The sequence below is a fragment of the Filobasidium floriforme genome (assembly GCF_021052385.1).
Source record: "Filobasidium floriforme strain CBS 6241 chromosome Unknown HD553scaffold_2, whole genome shotgun sequence".
Classification (NCBI taxonomy): Eukaryota; Fungi; Basidiomycota; class Tremellomycetes; order Filobasidiales; family Filobasidiaceae; genus Filobasidium; species Filobasidium floriforme.
This window is the reverse complement of record NW_025763623.1, coordinates 839,331-852,750: the sequence shown is the minus strand read 5'-3', so window position 1 is coordinate 852,750 and position 13,420 is coordinate 839,331. Positions and strand designations below refer to the sequence as shown.

General features: G+C 54.3%; 5 protein-coding genes across 5 annotated transcripts; 2 read left to right on the top strand and 3 right to left on the bottom strand.

Annotated features, from left to right (window-relative positions):
* Positions 1–2,777: 2,777 nt before the first annotated feature.
* Positions 2,778–5,319, top strand: HD553DRAFT_99248 (uncharacterized protein). The gene is made up of 2 exons (XM_046184652.1): positions 2,778–3,401; positions 3,496–5,319. Exons 1-2 carry the CDS (start codon positions 2,910–2,912, stop codon positions 5,092–5,094), a joined length of 2,091 nt encoding a protein of 696 aa, XP_046039690.1. The 5' UTR covers positions 2,778–2,909; the 3' UTR covers positions 5,095–5,319.
* Positions 5,320–5,656: 337 nt separating this feature from the next.
* HD553DRAFT_338968 (uncharacterized protein) lies at positions 5,657–6,687 on the bottom strand (the record flags this gene model as incomplete). Its single annotated transcript, XM_046182392.1, has 4 exons — positions 5,657–5,740; positions 5,804–6,306; positions 6,379–6,492; positions 6,570–6,687. 4 exons carry the CDS (start codon positions 6,685–6,687, stop codon positions 5,657–5,659), a joined length of 819 nt encoding a protein of 272 aa, XP_046039689.1.
* A 259-nt stretch (positions 6,688–6,946) lies between these two features.
* HD553DRAFT_304472 (uncharacterized protein) lies at positions 6,947–7,880 on the top strand. The gene is made up of 4 exons (XM_046179015.1): positions 6,947–7,127; positions 7,188–7,258; positions 7,328–7,480; positions 7,562–7,880. The coding sequence occupies exons 1-4, from the start codon at positions 7,035–7,037 to the stop codon at positions 7,662–7,664; spliced, it is 420 nt and encodes a 139-aa protein (XP_046039688.1). The 5' UTR covers positions 6,947–7,034; the 3' UTR covers positions 7,665–7,880.
* On the bottom strand, positions 7,881–10,076 carry HD553DRAFT_304469 (uncharacterized protein). Its single transcript, XM_046179014.1, has 9 exons — positions 9,927–10,076; positions 9,802–9,842; positions 9,468–9,728; positions 9,269–9,381; positions 9,100–9,189; positions 8,889–9,022; positions 8,662–8,822; positions 8,271–8,599; positions 7,881–8,184 (listed from the first exon to the last, which is right to left on the bottom strand). The coding sequence occupies exons 1-9, from the start codon at positions 9,953–9,955 to the stop codon at positions 8,047–8,049; spliced, it is 1,296 nt and encodes a 431-aa protein (XP_046039687.1). The 5' UTR covers positions 9,956–10,076; the 3' UTR covers positions 7,881–8,046.
* Positions 10,077–10,247: 171 nt separating this feature from the next.
* Positions 10,248–13,157, bottom strand: HD553DRAFT_291815 (putative rRNA primary transcript binding protein). The gene is made up of 4 exons (XM_046178385.1): positions 13,080–13,157; positions 12,768–13,008; positions 10,785–12,694; positions 10,248–10,707 (listed from the first exon to the last, which is right to left on the bottom strand). Coding segments are annotated over exons 1-4 (2,466 nt in total). The 5' UTR covers positions 13,082–13,157; the 3' UTR covers positions 10,248–10,394.
* Between the last annotated feature and the right edge of the window lie 263 nt (positions 13,158–13,420).

The following is a 13,420-nucleotide window of genomic DNA, read 5'->3' as shown; positions in this document are numbered from 1 at the left end:
GTCAGGATGCGTGTTTCGTGTAGAGCAAGAGTATATCGAAATGGACGCACAGAGAGAGATGATGGCGGTGCAAAGGGGAACAGGCGGGAGGGCCAGGGGTTCGTCGGAGGACTCGAGGAGTCGTACAGCTTGAATTGCTTGAACCTCTGTGAGAGAATCGTCGCTGCACACTCCCACTCACCGGCCGAGGGCGCGCAGAGAGAGAGAGAGGGCAACGGCAACGCTCTGCCCAAACCAGGGTGAGTTCAGGTCATCGACGAGTCTCTGGTCTGAGCAGAGGGGGTCGCTCGAGTCGGTCAGTTGCATCCGCACACGATCTCTTTCCCTCGATTCAGGGCCGGCTCACCTAGAAAGCGCGTTCGCTGCAAGCGCATCGAGCGTCCCGCGCCCGTACGTCAAATTTATCTCCGACCTGGACGGATGACCTTGATCGTTGAGGCAAAGTAGTGATTTCGACCTTTACAAGAGTACCCATGGGCAGGCACTATCATATGACACGGCTAGATCACAAGGTCTCGGCCTTTTCGCGCTCTCGGTTGATCGACATTCGCTGATAGCAATCGGGTCGATCGTGAAATGACGCACATAAGGGTGCGATAACATATACATGTAGATCGCTCTGCTCAAATCATCGCAACGAAAGGCATCATCTATTGACAGGAATATACATATATAGGACAATCCCGCCTCGAGTCTGTTGTTCCCCCCTGCAGATTCGATTGAAACGAACAGCGGCACCCTATGCGCATTATAGTCGCGTCTTGACGGTGTGCAACATCCCTTTTGACCAACACGATTGTTTCCCTCGAATGCGGCCATGATGATGGCGGCAGCACCCTCGAGCGGTCCGCAATATACTGTGAACTGTGTCACGAAGAGTAATGGCCATCGAGCTTGCTCTTATGTATTGAGCCCCACAGCTCGATCGTTAGCATGAAACATCGGTCACACCGACGTCGAACGTCGCAGGTCGCCGCAAGTGAGATGACAGTGATAGAGCAGGATGACGAATCGCCATGGGTCAGACGAGCAGTACGAACCGCCGGGCGCCCGGACATCATGTAGACGCAAAAGGCGTCGTTCCCCCCCCAATCGGTCGCTCCACCGATCACATTCGAAGAGCCACGACGATGTACGACAAAGATCACGGTCACGTCCTTCGTCACTCCCACGACGATGCGATGTGACAACGGGGTGAAAATAAGGATGGAGGGAGCGATGACGAACGAGTTGGGACGAAAGCTATTCCGAGCTCCGAGCGCATCTCGTCCGGCTCGTGTGATGCTCTTAAAAACCCCGACAGAGTCGAGGCGGTGCTGGGAGCTGTACTCGGCTGTGATAGCTTTGGCAAGCCGAAAAGGTTGGCGGCGACACCATCAACTGCACACGCCGGGTAGTGACGGAAGCGATGAAAGATCCGTTTCATCTCGAACCCGACACCACGATCGACCTCGAGATTCAACGTTTTGAATTGTTTCGTATCCTTGCATCCCTTTGCTTCCGGCATCCTTCTTGATCCGATCCACGGGTGTTCCCTCGGGGCTGCCGCGTGGTTTTCACCATAAGTGAGACCAGACGGGGGATCGTGTCGCGCGAGATCTGGGCAGGGCGCAGGGCGGGGCCGGGGAGCGAGGAAACAAAAACGAGGGGGGGGGAAGGCCGAGTTTCGGGACCTGGGAAAGCGAAACGAGGGCGGCAGCGGCAGCGGCGGCAGTAGCAGGGGAGCCGAGAGTGTCGTCTTCTTTTCGAGCGGTCGTTGCCGTCAGGAGCTCAGGAGCAGGGCAATTCAGAGAAAGAGGGGTTCGGAACGTTGGAAAGGCAGCAGGAGTCGAAATCACCCAAACGGAGTGAGTGATTCGAGGTTTATCGTCGTTAACAGCTTGCATGGTCTAGGACCTCCTTTTCTGAATACCTTGCTCGCTCACGACTTGCTGACTATACCATTGCTTGTCGACGCGACGACCTGTTTTGTTTGTCGGTTTGGGAAAAAGACCAAGACCAAAAGACTTGAATTTGCTGATCCATTGCAATTCATCGATCGCTTTGCTCCTGCTCCTGCTTCTGCTCTTGCCCCCGCCGAGCCCGTGGACCTTGAACTTAAAACCCTTTTTTTTTGGCTGACTATTTTTCTTTCGGGCTAGTCCGTAGGCGCGTACGCCGTCCCGGACCTGAATTTAGACTCATTCCACCGAATGTCCAGGTGCAAGGTGCAACGTACAGGAGCCATCGGGGAAACTTTTGCAGCTTTGCAGTTTGTAGTCTGTAGGTCGGTCGCGGCTGTCGCGGCTGTCGACTCCCCAAATACGATTCCCTGGTCTTCACCCTCTTTTTCACCCTCGAAACACTTTCATAATCTGCCCCCCCTTCCCCTTCGCTCTCGCTTGCACGGAATATCGCTCGCTCTCGGTTCTACCTTGTGGCTGCCACACGATAACGACAACGACCCTCCCCTCGACATCGCATCGCCCTTCGCAAGCGACTGACCTCTCAACCCTGGAGTCTCCGCATCGCTCCAGCGGGAACCTCTTCTCTCCTCGCCTGGGGTTTCCCCTTTTGGATCGACTGATCATCCAGTACATTCCGCACACGACGACCCTCTTTCTGACCAGCGGTTCCTCTGGCCTCTTCAGTGAACTCGGTCGCATATCCTTTTTGATCCTCTAGACTTTCGACGACTTGCTTTGAAACTGTTTGATCCTGATCAACAAGTTCCTTCAAAGACGCACCCAGAATAGTCTCTTAAAAGCTAGAAGGCAGGGGAAAAAGTCTCGGTTCCGGACTTGAAACACGAAGATAAGCGAGACACAGCCAAAAGGATAGTACGCTAGCAAAACACACACACAGCACACACAGCACACGGCTCGCACATTCGGCATCCTCGTACACCTTGAAGGACATCCTCCATCACCATGACATCGACCACTAGTACCACCCCCATCCCACCGACATTGCTCTCCTCACCCTTTACGTCCGAATACGCTCCCCGTCCCCTCCCTCTGGCAGCCAAGAAGCCGTACGCAGACCTCGGGTCTTCGTCGATCCGTTCGGCTTACAACATGAGCACCCTCACCGGACCTCCCATGGCTTCGTCGTCGTCGTCGTCTCCTTCGTCGCCGGGGATCAAGGTGGTGAACAGCAACTTGCGGACGCTGGGAAGCGGGAGAAACACCGGCTTCAGCGTGCAGAGGAGGACGAGCTCGTACGCAGGTCCTTCCTCGTTTTCGTCTGACGGCGCTCTGGCGGGTCCATCATCTTCATCTCGTCCGGGAGTGTCCAGCTCGAGCAGGTCGTCGAGTTATGGCCAGGACGGGCCGAGCAAGAGGAAAATGTTCTACGCCGTCGCGGTGGGCCATCAAAAGGGGATCTACGAGACGTGGGCAGAGGCCGAAGAGCAGATCAAGGTGAGTTTTCATTGTTTGATTGTGAGATTGAAAGGATCTAGGCGAAGATGACATGTGCTGATCGTACTGTCTATCGTTGCGTTTCATCTGACAGGGCCACCCCGCACCCCAATGGAAGACGTTCAAGACCCGTCTCGCTGCCGAATCGTACATCATCAGCTCGGCGCCGTTCGCCATCACCGCTCCTCCCGACGCCGATACGGGAGCCTACGACATGCAGCTCGAGTATCCTTCCTCTTCCTCGTCGCCGACTTCCCCCACGTACGAAGCGCCCTTGCACGAACGTCTGCAGAGAGATTTTCCCTCGACCACTCCGAAATCCGCACCGAGCCCCCCGTTGGCTGAATTGCAACCTCCTCGACCGCATTTCGCACGAGGAAACGGGTCGAGGAGTTCGAGCCCGAGTTCGCCGGTCAAGAGGAGCAGCCCGTTGAGGCAAGAGGTCACGGACGACGAGGCGGAACACTCGGATTCGGTAGCGGCCTTGTCTTCCGAGGGGAGCGTTACGAGAAGGAACAAGAAGAGGACATCGTTCATGGCCCGACTCTCGAACGGATTATTGTCCCCACCGACGAGCCCCGAGGCGGCGGCCAAGGGGACCAAGACGTTCCGGGTCGAAGCTATCGAACGACCCGTACTCGCTCCACCCATCGTCTTGCCTCCTGCAGATGTCTCTCGTCCGAACAGTCGAGCGTCGAGCAGGAACGGCCATCGATCGTCCTCCAGGCCGACTAGCATTCGGTCACCCAGTACCGGTGACGTCGCAGCTGCAGCAGCCTACGAACAAAGGCCCGAATCGATCCGTAGCGTCTCGTCCTCGTCGATCGTCTCGGGTAACGGGAACAGAGCGTCGTTTCGTCCACCTGCTACTCCTAGCAAGGGACTTTGGGGGGATGTCACTCCCCCTCTGTCTCCACCGTTGTCACCTCCTCACGCCAAGTTTGCTCATGGTAGTAGAGCCGCGTCCCCCTCGGGTTCGGATGCCGATTCCGAAGGGTTCAGCTCGCCAACTACCAATGCTCCCAAGTTTTCCCGATCCGCATTAAAGAAACAAGGCGTCCTCCTCCCAGTCCCTGCGAACGCTAGCAGTCGACCGACATCCCCAGCGCTCTCCCGATCGCCTTCGTTCACGAGCCTCAAACGCAAGACGTCCAGCAACAGTCTGAATTCGATCGGGTCGTTTGGCTCATTTGGTGCCCTGAGGGACAAGTTGGCAGCCGTACAGATCGTCGAGGAACCGCAGGACGGAGAGAGGGAGAACGTTCCGCCTCCCCAATCGGCTGCTGACCAAAACGACAAGGACAGATTGCGTCCGGGTCTTGCTTCGCGTTCCGTCAGCAAGGAATCGATCGCTTCCATCTCGTCCTTTGCGACCGCGCAAGATTTTGTCATGGTTCCTACAACCCCTCCCAAAAAACCCATCCAGGACGGTAGTGGAATTGGCGAAAATCAGCTAGCCGACCCAGAACGACTCTCGCCCATCCACTCGAACGCCTCTGGCAGCGAAGATCATCACGGCAGTTCCCGCTCGGACGCCACGCACACGCAGTCCGAGGCCTGTCCGGGGAAGTATGGTACCGACCGCAAGTTAGGGAAGAAGCGGAGCTTCAAGCGGCTCCTGAAAGCGCTTGGGTTCTCGAAGATGGACGAGACCAAAGACAAGGCCGATTGGGAGAGGAGGTTGAGCGCTTGATCTCTCCCTTGCGCGCTGATGGATGGATTTCTCAAGAACGTTTATATATCATAGAATATCTGTTTCGGACGAACAATCTCATCATCCTTAGATCACGCTTTTTTGACGTACTCGCGCCCGTTGTATCTGATTTTTGAATGGCTTCCCGCGTTTTCTACGCTACGACAAGATTTATCTCTATCTCATGTGACGACACACCGCCTCGTCTCTGCTGCATCTGCTTGTTGTAACTCTGATCGCGGACAAGCAGCATCTCTCGATTCTGTCTCGTACATTGATCTTACTGGACAATCAAATAACATTAATCATAGGTACAAACCCATGTTTATGGTTAAACCCCTACAAATGGCCTCACGGGTCCCATTACGGATTCTCTTGTTTGGACTGGTTAATGAGTCGGAAGAGGTCGCCGCCGCGTTCCGTTGTACAGGGTTCATCATCGTGCCTTTGGGCTGAAGGCGAAGGAAGCTCGTCTGCCTCTTCCCAAGTGGATAGATCTCGAGGCACCGTGATTTGTCGATGCATGTATGGAATCCGAATCGTCATGCTATGGCCCGTCAATCTATCGTCCTTCGCTCGCCTTGTCCCGAATCTCCCGGAGGATCTGCTCGCAAGCTATTCTCGAAGCATTGTAGGCGTTTTGAAACTAAGTATGACCCGCAACAGTCAGGAATGGGCGAACTAACGTTTCCACAGGGAAATCGCTCACCTGAACATTATCGAAAGCTCCCTCGCTTTCGAGATACACATTTTCCGATCCCAAGCCTTTCCGGCCGAGCCCGGCTCCGAAAGCCCAGGCAAAGACGAATCTGCTCTTGGCGATCTTTTCTTCCTCCAATGTCGGATCCAGGATCATCGTCACTCCCCCCTCATCTTCCTCGTCCTCGACATCTTCGTTCGGGGTCGTACCATCTAGGGTCACATACGAAGCGTCGAAGTCGTATCGTTTCGATCTTGGCCGCGAGGGGACGACCGCGATCGCACAAGCTACGGGGACACCGAGGAGGTCGACGCTTCCTCCGTCCATAATTGCTAGCGTCGCGGCGTTGATGCAGGTCGCACGAGCAGCCATGGAAGAGTGATTGAGGGAAGATGACCCCGATGTGTTGGATTGGAGAGTGAGTTGCAGCGAGGCTTTGGGAAAGGCATGAACGTTGAGAAGGGGGAGGTATATGCTCTCGAGCGAGGCCGCGATTGCTTTCGAAGAGACGCCTAAGCGGGATGTGATAAAAAATGTTGGTCAGCAGCTATGATAAAAGCAATACGAAGACGGATGAAACTGACCTGGGATGCTCTCTAGTGGTCGATGCGATATTCGCAATGCAGCTCGATCGATCAATTCGTCTCTACGATCTGCCTCGGAGGGACCGTGAAATCCCGCAATTACTTGTTCGGCACCTGTCAGGGCGATCCGGAAAGAAGTAACATTGTCAGAACAAACATAGCTGACTGTTACGACCAAGTCGTGGACTTACCGAACCCAAACCTCGCACTGCCATCGCTCTTGCTTAACCCGCCAATTTCTATCCCGAGCTTCCTCATTGTCGTCGCGCCCCTTCCATCGCTCCGTCGATATTCTTCGTTCTGTGCCATGTTTTAGCCTTGGGTTCTGGTTCTAGTAGTATGAGCCTGAATCTTGGTGTCAGGTCGTTTAGATTGCTGTAAAGAAAGGTCGAGTTGACGTTGCTAGATAAATTGCTCATGCATCGCTCATCAGGCCCATCTCACCAACTTCGACGATTCTCCGTCTTTGCTTCCGCCATCCCCCCTGTCGACGATCAGTCAGTCAGTCAGTCACACCTACGCCGCTAGCCGATGCAATAATACTCTATAACCTGCACCAACAATACCATCTTACCTACTCTGCGGCCACCCTGACTGTCTATATACAGAGATATCAACCGAACGTATCGATACATATAACCCGAAGAATCTGTGACATGTCTTCTCCAGCACCCGTAGCCGGAGACCGAGGCCGGCGGCTCGAGCATCAAGAGCGAGCTTATGAGCTTCAAAAGAAAGGTGCCATCGAGGTGAGTCTCTCCGGCACGGCGATCTGTCCGCTCGGTTGCTGACGGCCGAGTTCACTACAGGGAATGATCAAGTATACCTTGTATACATCTCTCTTTGTCACACTCGGACATCTCACATGGCCAGGATTCAGGTAAGCAGCCCGCTTGATGACGAACCTAGCCAAGATGTGCATTTAACCTGGGTCTGTTCTTGACTATAGACGACAAGCGATCGGTCTCAAAGCGTTCATTATCTCCTCGTCAACAGTAGCCGGCTTGGTCTTTGGCGCAGAGAAATACCTCTTGCGGTTCGAATCAGAACAACGAGAGTCGGAGAACGATGTCCGACGTCAAGCGAGGAACGAGCTCGCAAGGTAAACAGTTGTGGCTCTCGATTCTGTGTCACCTTTAAAGTTAATTAGAGGTCGTCCTTACTATCGAATGTACGGACGCAGGCAGGGCATCATCGCGACCGAGACCGAGATCAAAAAGTGGAAGGGGCAGAGGGACGAAAAGGAAAAGGCCAGAGTGGCCAGAGAGACCGAAACTCCAGCATGAGATGGATCCGCTGGAACGGAACGAATCGATCTGGAGGCACAGCAAGAGTCTGTCTGATCCCTCGAAGTGTAATGGTTATGGATCTGTATCGATAGCAAGACGACACGCATCTCTCAAGCAAATACCGTAACCTCTGTACCTCGTTTTGCTCGAGGCTCGACTCTTGCGGCGCATCGGAGTGGTACCAAAATCAAAATCGCCTTCAGGCCATCATCGATAGCGCGTCCTCATCGAAATTTAATATTAACATCTACAAGATTGCAAAGTGAAACAAGAAATCCACATCAAGCCGCGTAGAGAGCTCGGAACGCCGACGATCGAGATTATGCCCCAAATGTCAGAAGCTCGCTTACGGTCATCCTTGTCCGTTTCTACACGGGCCTTATTCGAGCTGGGTGTAGCTTCCGGGGAAGGAACCTGTCTGACCATGAACCTTTCCTGTCCACCAGTCATCCTGAGATTCGCTACGTTCGATGATCTGAATCCTGTCTCCAACGGAGAAGCTGAGATCGCCTTCAGCCTGAAGGAAAGAAACAACGGGTTTGAAATGAGAGTTCAGCTATGATCGAAAGTAATACACTACTGGACACCTGGCATTGCGCCTACCTGAGCAGCGAAATCGAACAAGGCGACGCAATACTCGGCGGGCGGTACGTTGGATGCCGCTCGCTTCATCGGCGGGGGTGGGGGAGGTGCCTTCTTGATCGAGCCGGCCGAGGTGAGCCCGGCACCGCTCTTCTCTCCCGTAGTGTAAGGAGGAGGCGCCGCGACCATGGGCGCCGGGACGGGAGGCGGCAAACCGTATTTGCTTGTTGAAGGCTGTCGAGCGAGGCTGGGAGACTTGATGGACGACGAGATCGAAGAGGTTCTTCCGATTCCAGGTTTGCCTCCATAGCTGCTACCAGAGGCGACCCGACGGTCTGCCATGAGTTTGGCTGCGAAACAAAGGGATGTTCAGTCCACGTCTGAACACTGTCTCTCTGCAACATAAACCTACCAGTCGAGACCATCCGCTTGGTGATGGTCAACTCTTCCAGATGCTCGGCCGCATCTCCACGTTGCTCGAAGTAGACGTTCTCTACGTCGGTCCTCGAGAGATCGTACTTGCCATCGGCGAACGATTGCAATTTTTCTTGCATCAAGTAGAAACAGTTGAGTCTAGCAAACGTAGACAAAGGGTCAACCAGATGGCGATGGGTCAGAGGCACTGGGAAAGGGACGTACTGCATATAGTAGAAACTGTGGAAGATGGGCTCGATGAACGAGGTCGAGAGCTGGAAAAAGTGGGGCAGTTCCTGCTTGACGAGGGTGTTCCAATGTTCATATTCGTTGCTTGCAATCTCGAAATCTTGCTCGACCTTCACAGTACCATTCCGTATGGATTGAATGTCAGCTACAATGCTATGCGACAACTCTGCACAACCAGAAAACTCACCTTGAAGAGGTTCTTCTCGTCGCTCAAGCTCTTTTCCTTCTTCTCCCTGAGTTTGTTGAGCGAATTGTTATGACGGTCGAAGTCGACCAACTAGTCATGGGCACGATCGGTGGATAAGCTTTGTTGGTCATTCGTGTCCCCATGTGCTCGCGTCTGAACAATCGATTACCTTGTGGTCCCGCTTGACGATCGTCTTTCGGATCCGCTTGCAGATATCCTGGAGCTCCTTGCAAGGTACGATCACCCTCGAGTCGATCAGTTCGAGCTCGGGATTCAGGGTCTCTGGTGGTAGTGCAGACGGATCGAATCAGCCTGATTCCCCGCGATTCCGCAGCAGTAACCTCAAAGGAGACCCGACCCGGACTCACCCCGCAGTTCCTCCATCAACGCCTGGTAACTCCCGATATTCTGGATCGTCACCTCCGAGTTGGGAAACTTGGCCCCGAGGTTGTACTCGGCACCGAGCGGGGCGAAAAGAGTGTTGAACGAGTTCGAAAACGACGAGCCCGAGTACAAGAGCGTCTGGACGGCATCTCGGAAGGTGCCAGAGTCTTTGAGGATCTTTTCCGTCCCGGCTTCGATGGCGGTGAATTTCCGGTTAAAGTCGTCAAACTCTGGGTCGCTGGACTCTAGAGTAGCGAAATGAGCAGGTTCAGTTGGGTAGGTGCTGGGAGAGCTCAACACGGCCGAAATTGGACCCACTCTTGGTCATGCCTATCCGGCTAGTAAGCTGGTGCGGCGTGCTGTACCGTCGTGTCGGCCCCTTTCAGCTTCCTTCAGAGTCCACAGCTTCTCAGCTTCTCAAACAACGAAGAAAGAGCACTCACCGGTTGACCGCCTTCATAAACCCCTTCATCTTGGAACGTTTGCTTGTTGCTGTGCTGAAGCGGGACAGCCGGTGGATTCGGGTGAGTCACCGGCAAGATCGTCCGTGTAGCGTTCGACCGGAGACTCACGATACGAGATGGAAGTGAGACTCTGTCCTAAGAAGCTTATCTGCAAGGATAACGATGTGTGGACGTTGCTTTTGAAGGTCGATGTGACCTTGTATTCATCGTCGAATCTCGCCAAGAAAGGGTCGCTCGCTCGCGATGACGTTCCCCGTTCGAGCTTTCGGCCCGCCCAGTCTCTCGCGGAAGCATATTCATGGGATGGCAAGATGTCAGGTTGATCGTGGTCTCGTTTCATCGGTACAACACATCGACCTGGCACAGCGATATCGTAATCTATCAGACGCTCCTTCGTACTGTACAGTATCGTGCTACAACCCGCTGAATCGTGTAGAAGCGCCCATTTCACTCCTCCTCGGCTTGCCCGATAGCATTACCATCCTTCAGGCCCAACTTGCGTTTCTTGCTGGGCAGACCCTCGCCGTCCTTGACGTATTCCCGCTTGGCCTTTTCCCTCAACCTCTCCACTTCCTGCCCTGCAAACTCCTCCTCTGCTGCCCATTCGAGAACCAAGTGTCGGCCGAGCAAATGCGTATGCTTCAAGGCCTCCATGGCAGCTTCGGCCTCGGTCCGAGTGGTAAAGTCCAAAAAGGCGAACCCTCGACCACCCGAGTTGTGCTTTTTCGGGATCCTGCACGATTTCAGGGTACCATAGGCGCTGTTTGGTGGACAAGCAACAGAGGTTAGTGTATTGTTCATTCGTATCAACGCTCGCACCGCAACGTCGAAACGCACCTGAACAAGTCCCGGATATCCTTCTTGCTCGCTTCAAACGGTACGTTCTTGACGATCATCTTGGTCGTCTTTCCCTTCTTGCCTTCTCCCGCGTTCCCACCCTTCTTGGCGTCCAACTCTTCTCCCTCCCGATCCCTCTGCGCAAACTTGACCTCCAGTTCGTGTCCGTCCAACTTGTACCCCTTGAGACCCTTCAACGCCTTGGTCGCCGCGTCCCTCGTCTTGAATCCGAGGAAACCGAAACCCATGCTCAATCTCGCCCCGGCGTTCTTTGGGTCTGGTTTCGTCGAGACTCGCGCAAAGACGAATGACGGGAGGGAGGAAAAGACTGATTCGAGTCGTTCGGTCGTCGTGTTGAAGCTCAAGTTCTTGACATAGAGCGTCGATCCAGCTTCGTTCGTTGTCTCACCCGTGTTCCCATCCTCCTTGTTCTCGGCAGTATTTGACACAGCTGCGACACGCTTCAAGACCTCGTCCGCCTCCTTTCCTCCCGATGCAGGTGTATCGTCCTCCACCTCCATGTCATCAACGTCCCTCATCAGCCCCTCGGGAGCCTTTTCAAGATAGATGACCGCATTACCCAACCGTTTGTAGCTGACCCCCTTGAACGCCTTGAACGCATCGTCGGCCTGTTCATACTCGACGACAGCCAACGTCCCAGCGGGCGGCATCAGAGTCCGCTTGAGCGTCCCGAACGGCTCGAACAGGGCGCGAAGGACATCTAGGGTCGTTCCGTACGGAATGTTCTTGACCAGCAAGGTCGTCTTCGACCGAGGCGTCGAGACCCGCTTGCCTCCCTGGACGTCGGCGGTCCCTTCGAGACGGGTCAGGACGACACCGTGTTTCTCGAAATACTTTTTCGTCTCGTTGATCACGCTGGTCTCGGCCAAAGCCAACTTGACCGCGCTGTTGACCTCTTTACCCCTTCCGTCTTCCCCCTCGTTACTCTCCTCGGGTAAGAGGGACTCTGAGTTCAAGATCTCCGCCTTCTTGATGCCCATCCGGTTGGCCACGGACGAAGCCACGGCGTCGCTGTTCATGTACAACGTCGCCCAGTTGAGACCGCGGTTGCTCTCCTCTTTCCTCCGCTTGTCTACCTCGGACTTGACGTTCTTGCCGTCTTCCTTCCCGAGAACTTTGCCAAAGAGACCCCCTTCGTTCGCATGCCCACCTGCACTAGCACCCTCGCCCTCGACCACGGTCTCGGTGCCAGCGACTCCCGAACCCGTCGAACCGATGACGACCACCTCACCCGGTTTCCCCCTTCCAGGCAAGACGTGGATCAACCTTCCCATCACCGTCCTCCCGTCAACCTCTTTCCAGACCTTGACGGCATCCTGCCCATTCTCAAACTTCACAAACGCCGTTCCTAGAGGTTGTTGTGTCGTTTTGCTCATAGGAATGTGGATCTCGGAGATGGAGCCGTACGGTTCGAGGTATTCCCGCAGAGATGTCGAAGTCGTGTGGAAAGAGAGGTTTCGGAGGAAGAGTCGGTGGGTCTGTAAGATTAGGGATTCTTCCGGAGAGATCTTGGATCCTGATGCGACCGGTGATGCGGCATCGGTTTCTGAACCTTCAGCGTTTGTCGTCGAAGGTACCGCGGCTTGTCTCCGCTTCAACCATTCTGCATCGTCCAATTCCACATCCTCGTCCTTGGCGACCTCTTCTACGCCAACGACCCCGCTCTTCTCGTCTGTCTTGCCCTTTCGTTCCTGTTGATCTTGTGCTGACGTCGATGAAGATGCCTCAGGAACGGGAACAGGGATAGCATTGGCATCCGAACCCTTCATGACAGACATGAACTCGGCCAGCGCTTTGCTAGTCTTTTTCGGTGCTGCCTTAGTGGCTTCGGATGCAGGGGGCAGGTTGCTCTTGAACGAAGCGGATTTGCCCTGCTTTTTAGCAAGGGTCTGGCGTGCAGATTCATCTAGTCAGCAATGTATACCGCTCTCAGAAAGTCTTGATCTCAGGCACGAGACTCACCTCGTCATCTACGAAATCGACCTTGATCTTGCCACTCCCCAGAAAAGTTCCATCGAACCATTCCTTAGCCCGTTTTGCTTCGTCCTCGGTCTTGTATCCAACGAAAGCGAACCGGCGTTTGGATACAAGCTTGACATCGGTAAGTGTGGCGTCTGAGAGTTGCGATGGCTGAGCGAGGTGGGCCTTGAAAGTCGGGAGTTCGACCGTGTTTGGGAGATTGCGAAAGATTAGACGGGACGACCTGCAGCAAGGGTATGTCTGGCTGGGTCAGGCTAGATCTCCGGTAACAGAAGTCATAACGAAGATGCTTACATGATGTGATGTAGAACCTCACTCGAGGATGTTGTCTGTGTTAGCTGGATAAGTCAGACGGGTTGCGGATTGAAGAGTTGAACAAGTCGATCATCCCTCGAATGCAATAACCGCAAAAGGTTCGGGCATCTCCCTCATTGATAATTATTTGCTTCCGTCAGCGGGCGATGACCCGCTTACGAGAAATGGGCGTCGGAAGCTAAAAGAGTGGCAAACCCGCCAGAGGAGGCAAAGCTGGACTGTATAGTAGTACAGGTCAGCAGTTGGCTAGGCTTCCGCAACCCTTCTGTATATGATATATACCTTCCTGTAACTCCTACACTTGTTGACGGTTCCTCGCT

Excerpts from the sequence above, each read along its gene's own strand:
- HD553DRAFT_304469 (XM_046179014.1), bottom strand. The coding sequence starts at position 9,955 with ATGAAGGGGTTTATGAAGGCGGTCAACCG. Across the intron at positions 9,190-9,268 it reads TCGTCAAGCGGGACCACAAG|TTGGTCGACTTCGACCGTCA; the intron begins GTAATCGATTGT and ends GCCCATGACTAG. Across the intron at positions 8,823-8,888 it reads CACAGTTTCTACTATATGCA|ACTCAACTGTTTCTACTTGA; the intron begins GTACGTCCCTTT and ends TACGTTTGCTAG.
- HD553DRAFT_304472 (XM_046179015.1), top strand. The coding sequence starts at position 7,035 with ATGTCTTCTCCAGCACCCGTAGCCGGAGACCGAGGCCGGCGGCTCGAG. Across the intron at positions 7,259-7,327 it reads CTCACATGGCCAGGATTCAG|ACGACAAGCGATCGGTCTCA; the intron begins GTAAGCAGCCCG and ends TCTTGACTATAG. Across the intron at positions 7,481-7,561 it reads GCGAGGAACGAGCTCGCAAG|GCAGGGCATCATCGCGACCG; the intron begins GTAAACAGTTGT and ends GTACGGACGCAG.
- HD553DRAFT_291815 (XM_046178385.1), bottom strand. Across the intron at positions 12,695-12,767 it reads TCGATTTCGTAGATGACGAG|ACCCTTGCTAAAAAGCAGGG; the intron begins GTGAGTCTCGTG and ends TCTGCACGCCAG. Across the intron at positions 10,708-10,784 it reads GATATCCGGGACTTGTTCAG|CGCCTATGGTACCCTGAAAT; the intron begins GTGCGTTTCGAC and ends TCCACCAAACAG.
- HD553DRAFT_99248 (XM_046184652.1), top strand. The coding sequence starts at position 2,910 with ATGACATCGACCACTAGTACCACCCCCATCCCACCGACATTGCTCTCC. Across the intron at positions 3,402-3,495 it reads AGGCCGAAGAGCAGATCAAG|GGCCACCCCGCACCCCAATG; the intron begins GTGAGTTTTCAT and ends TTCATCTGACAG.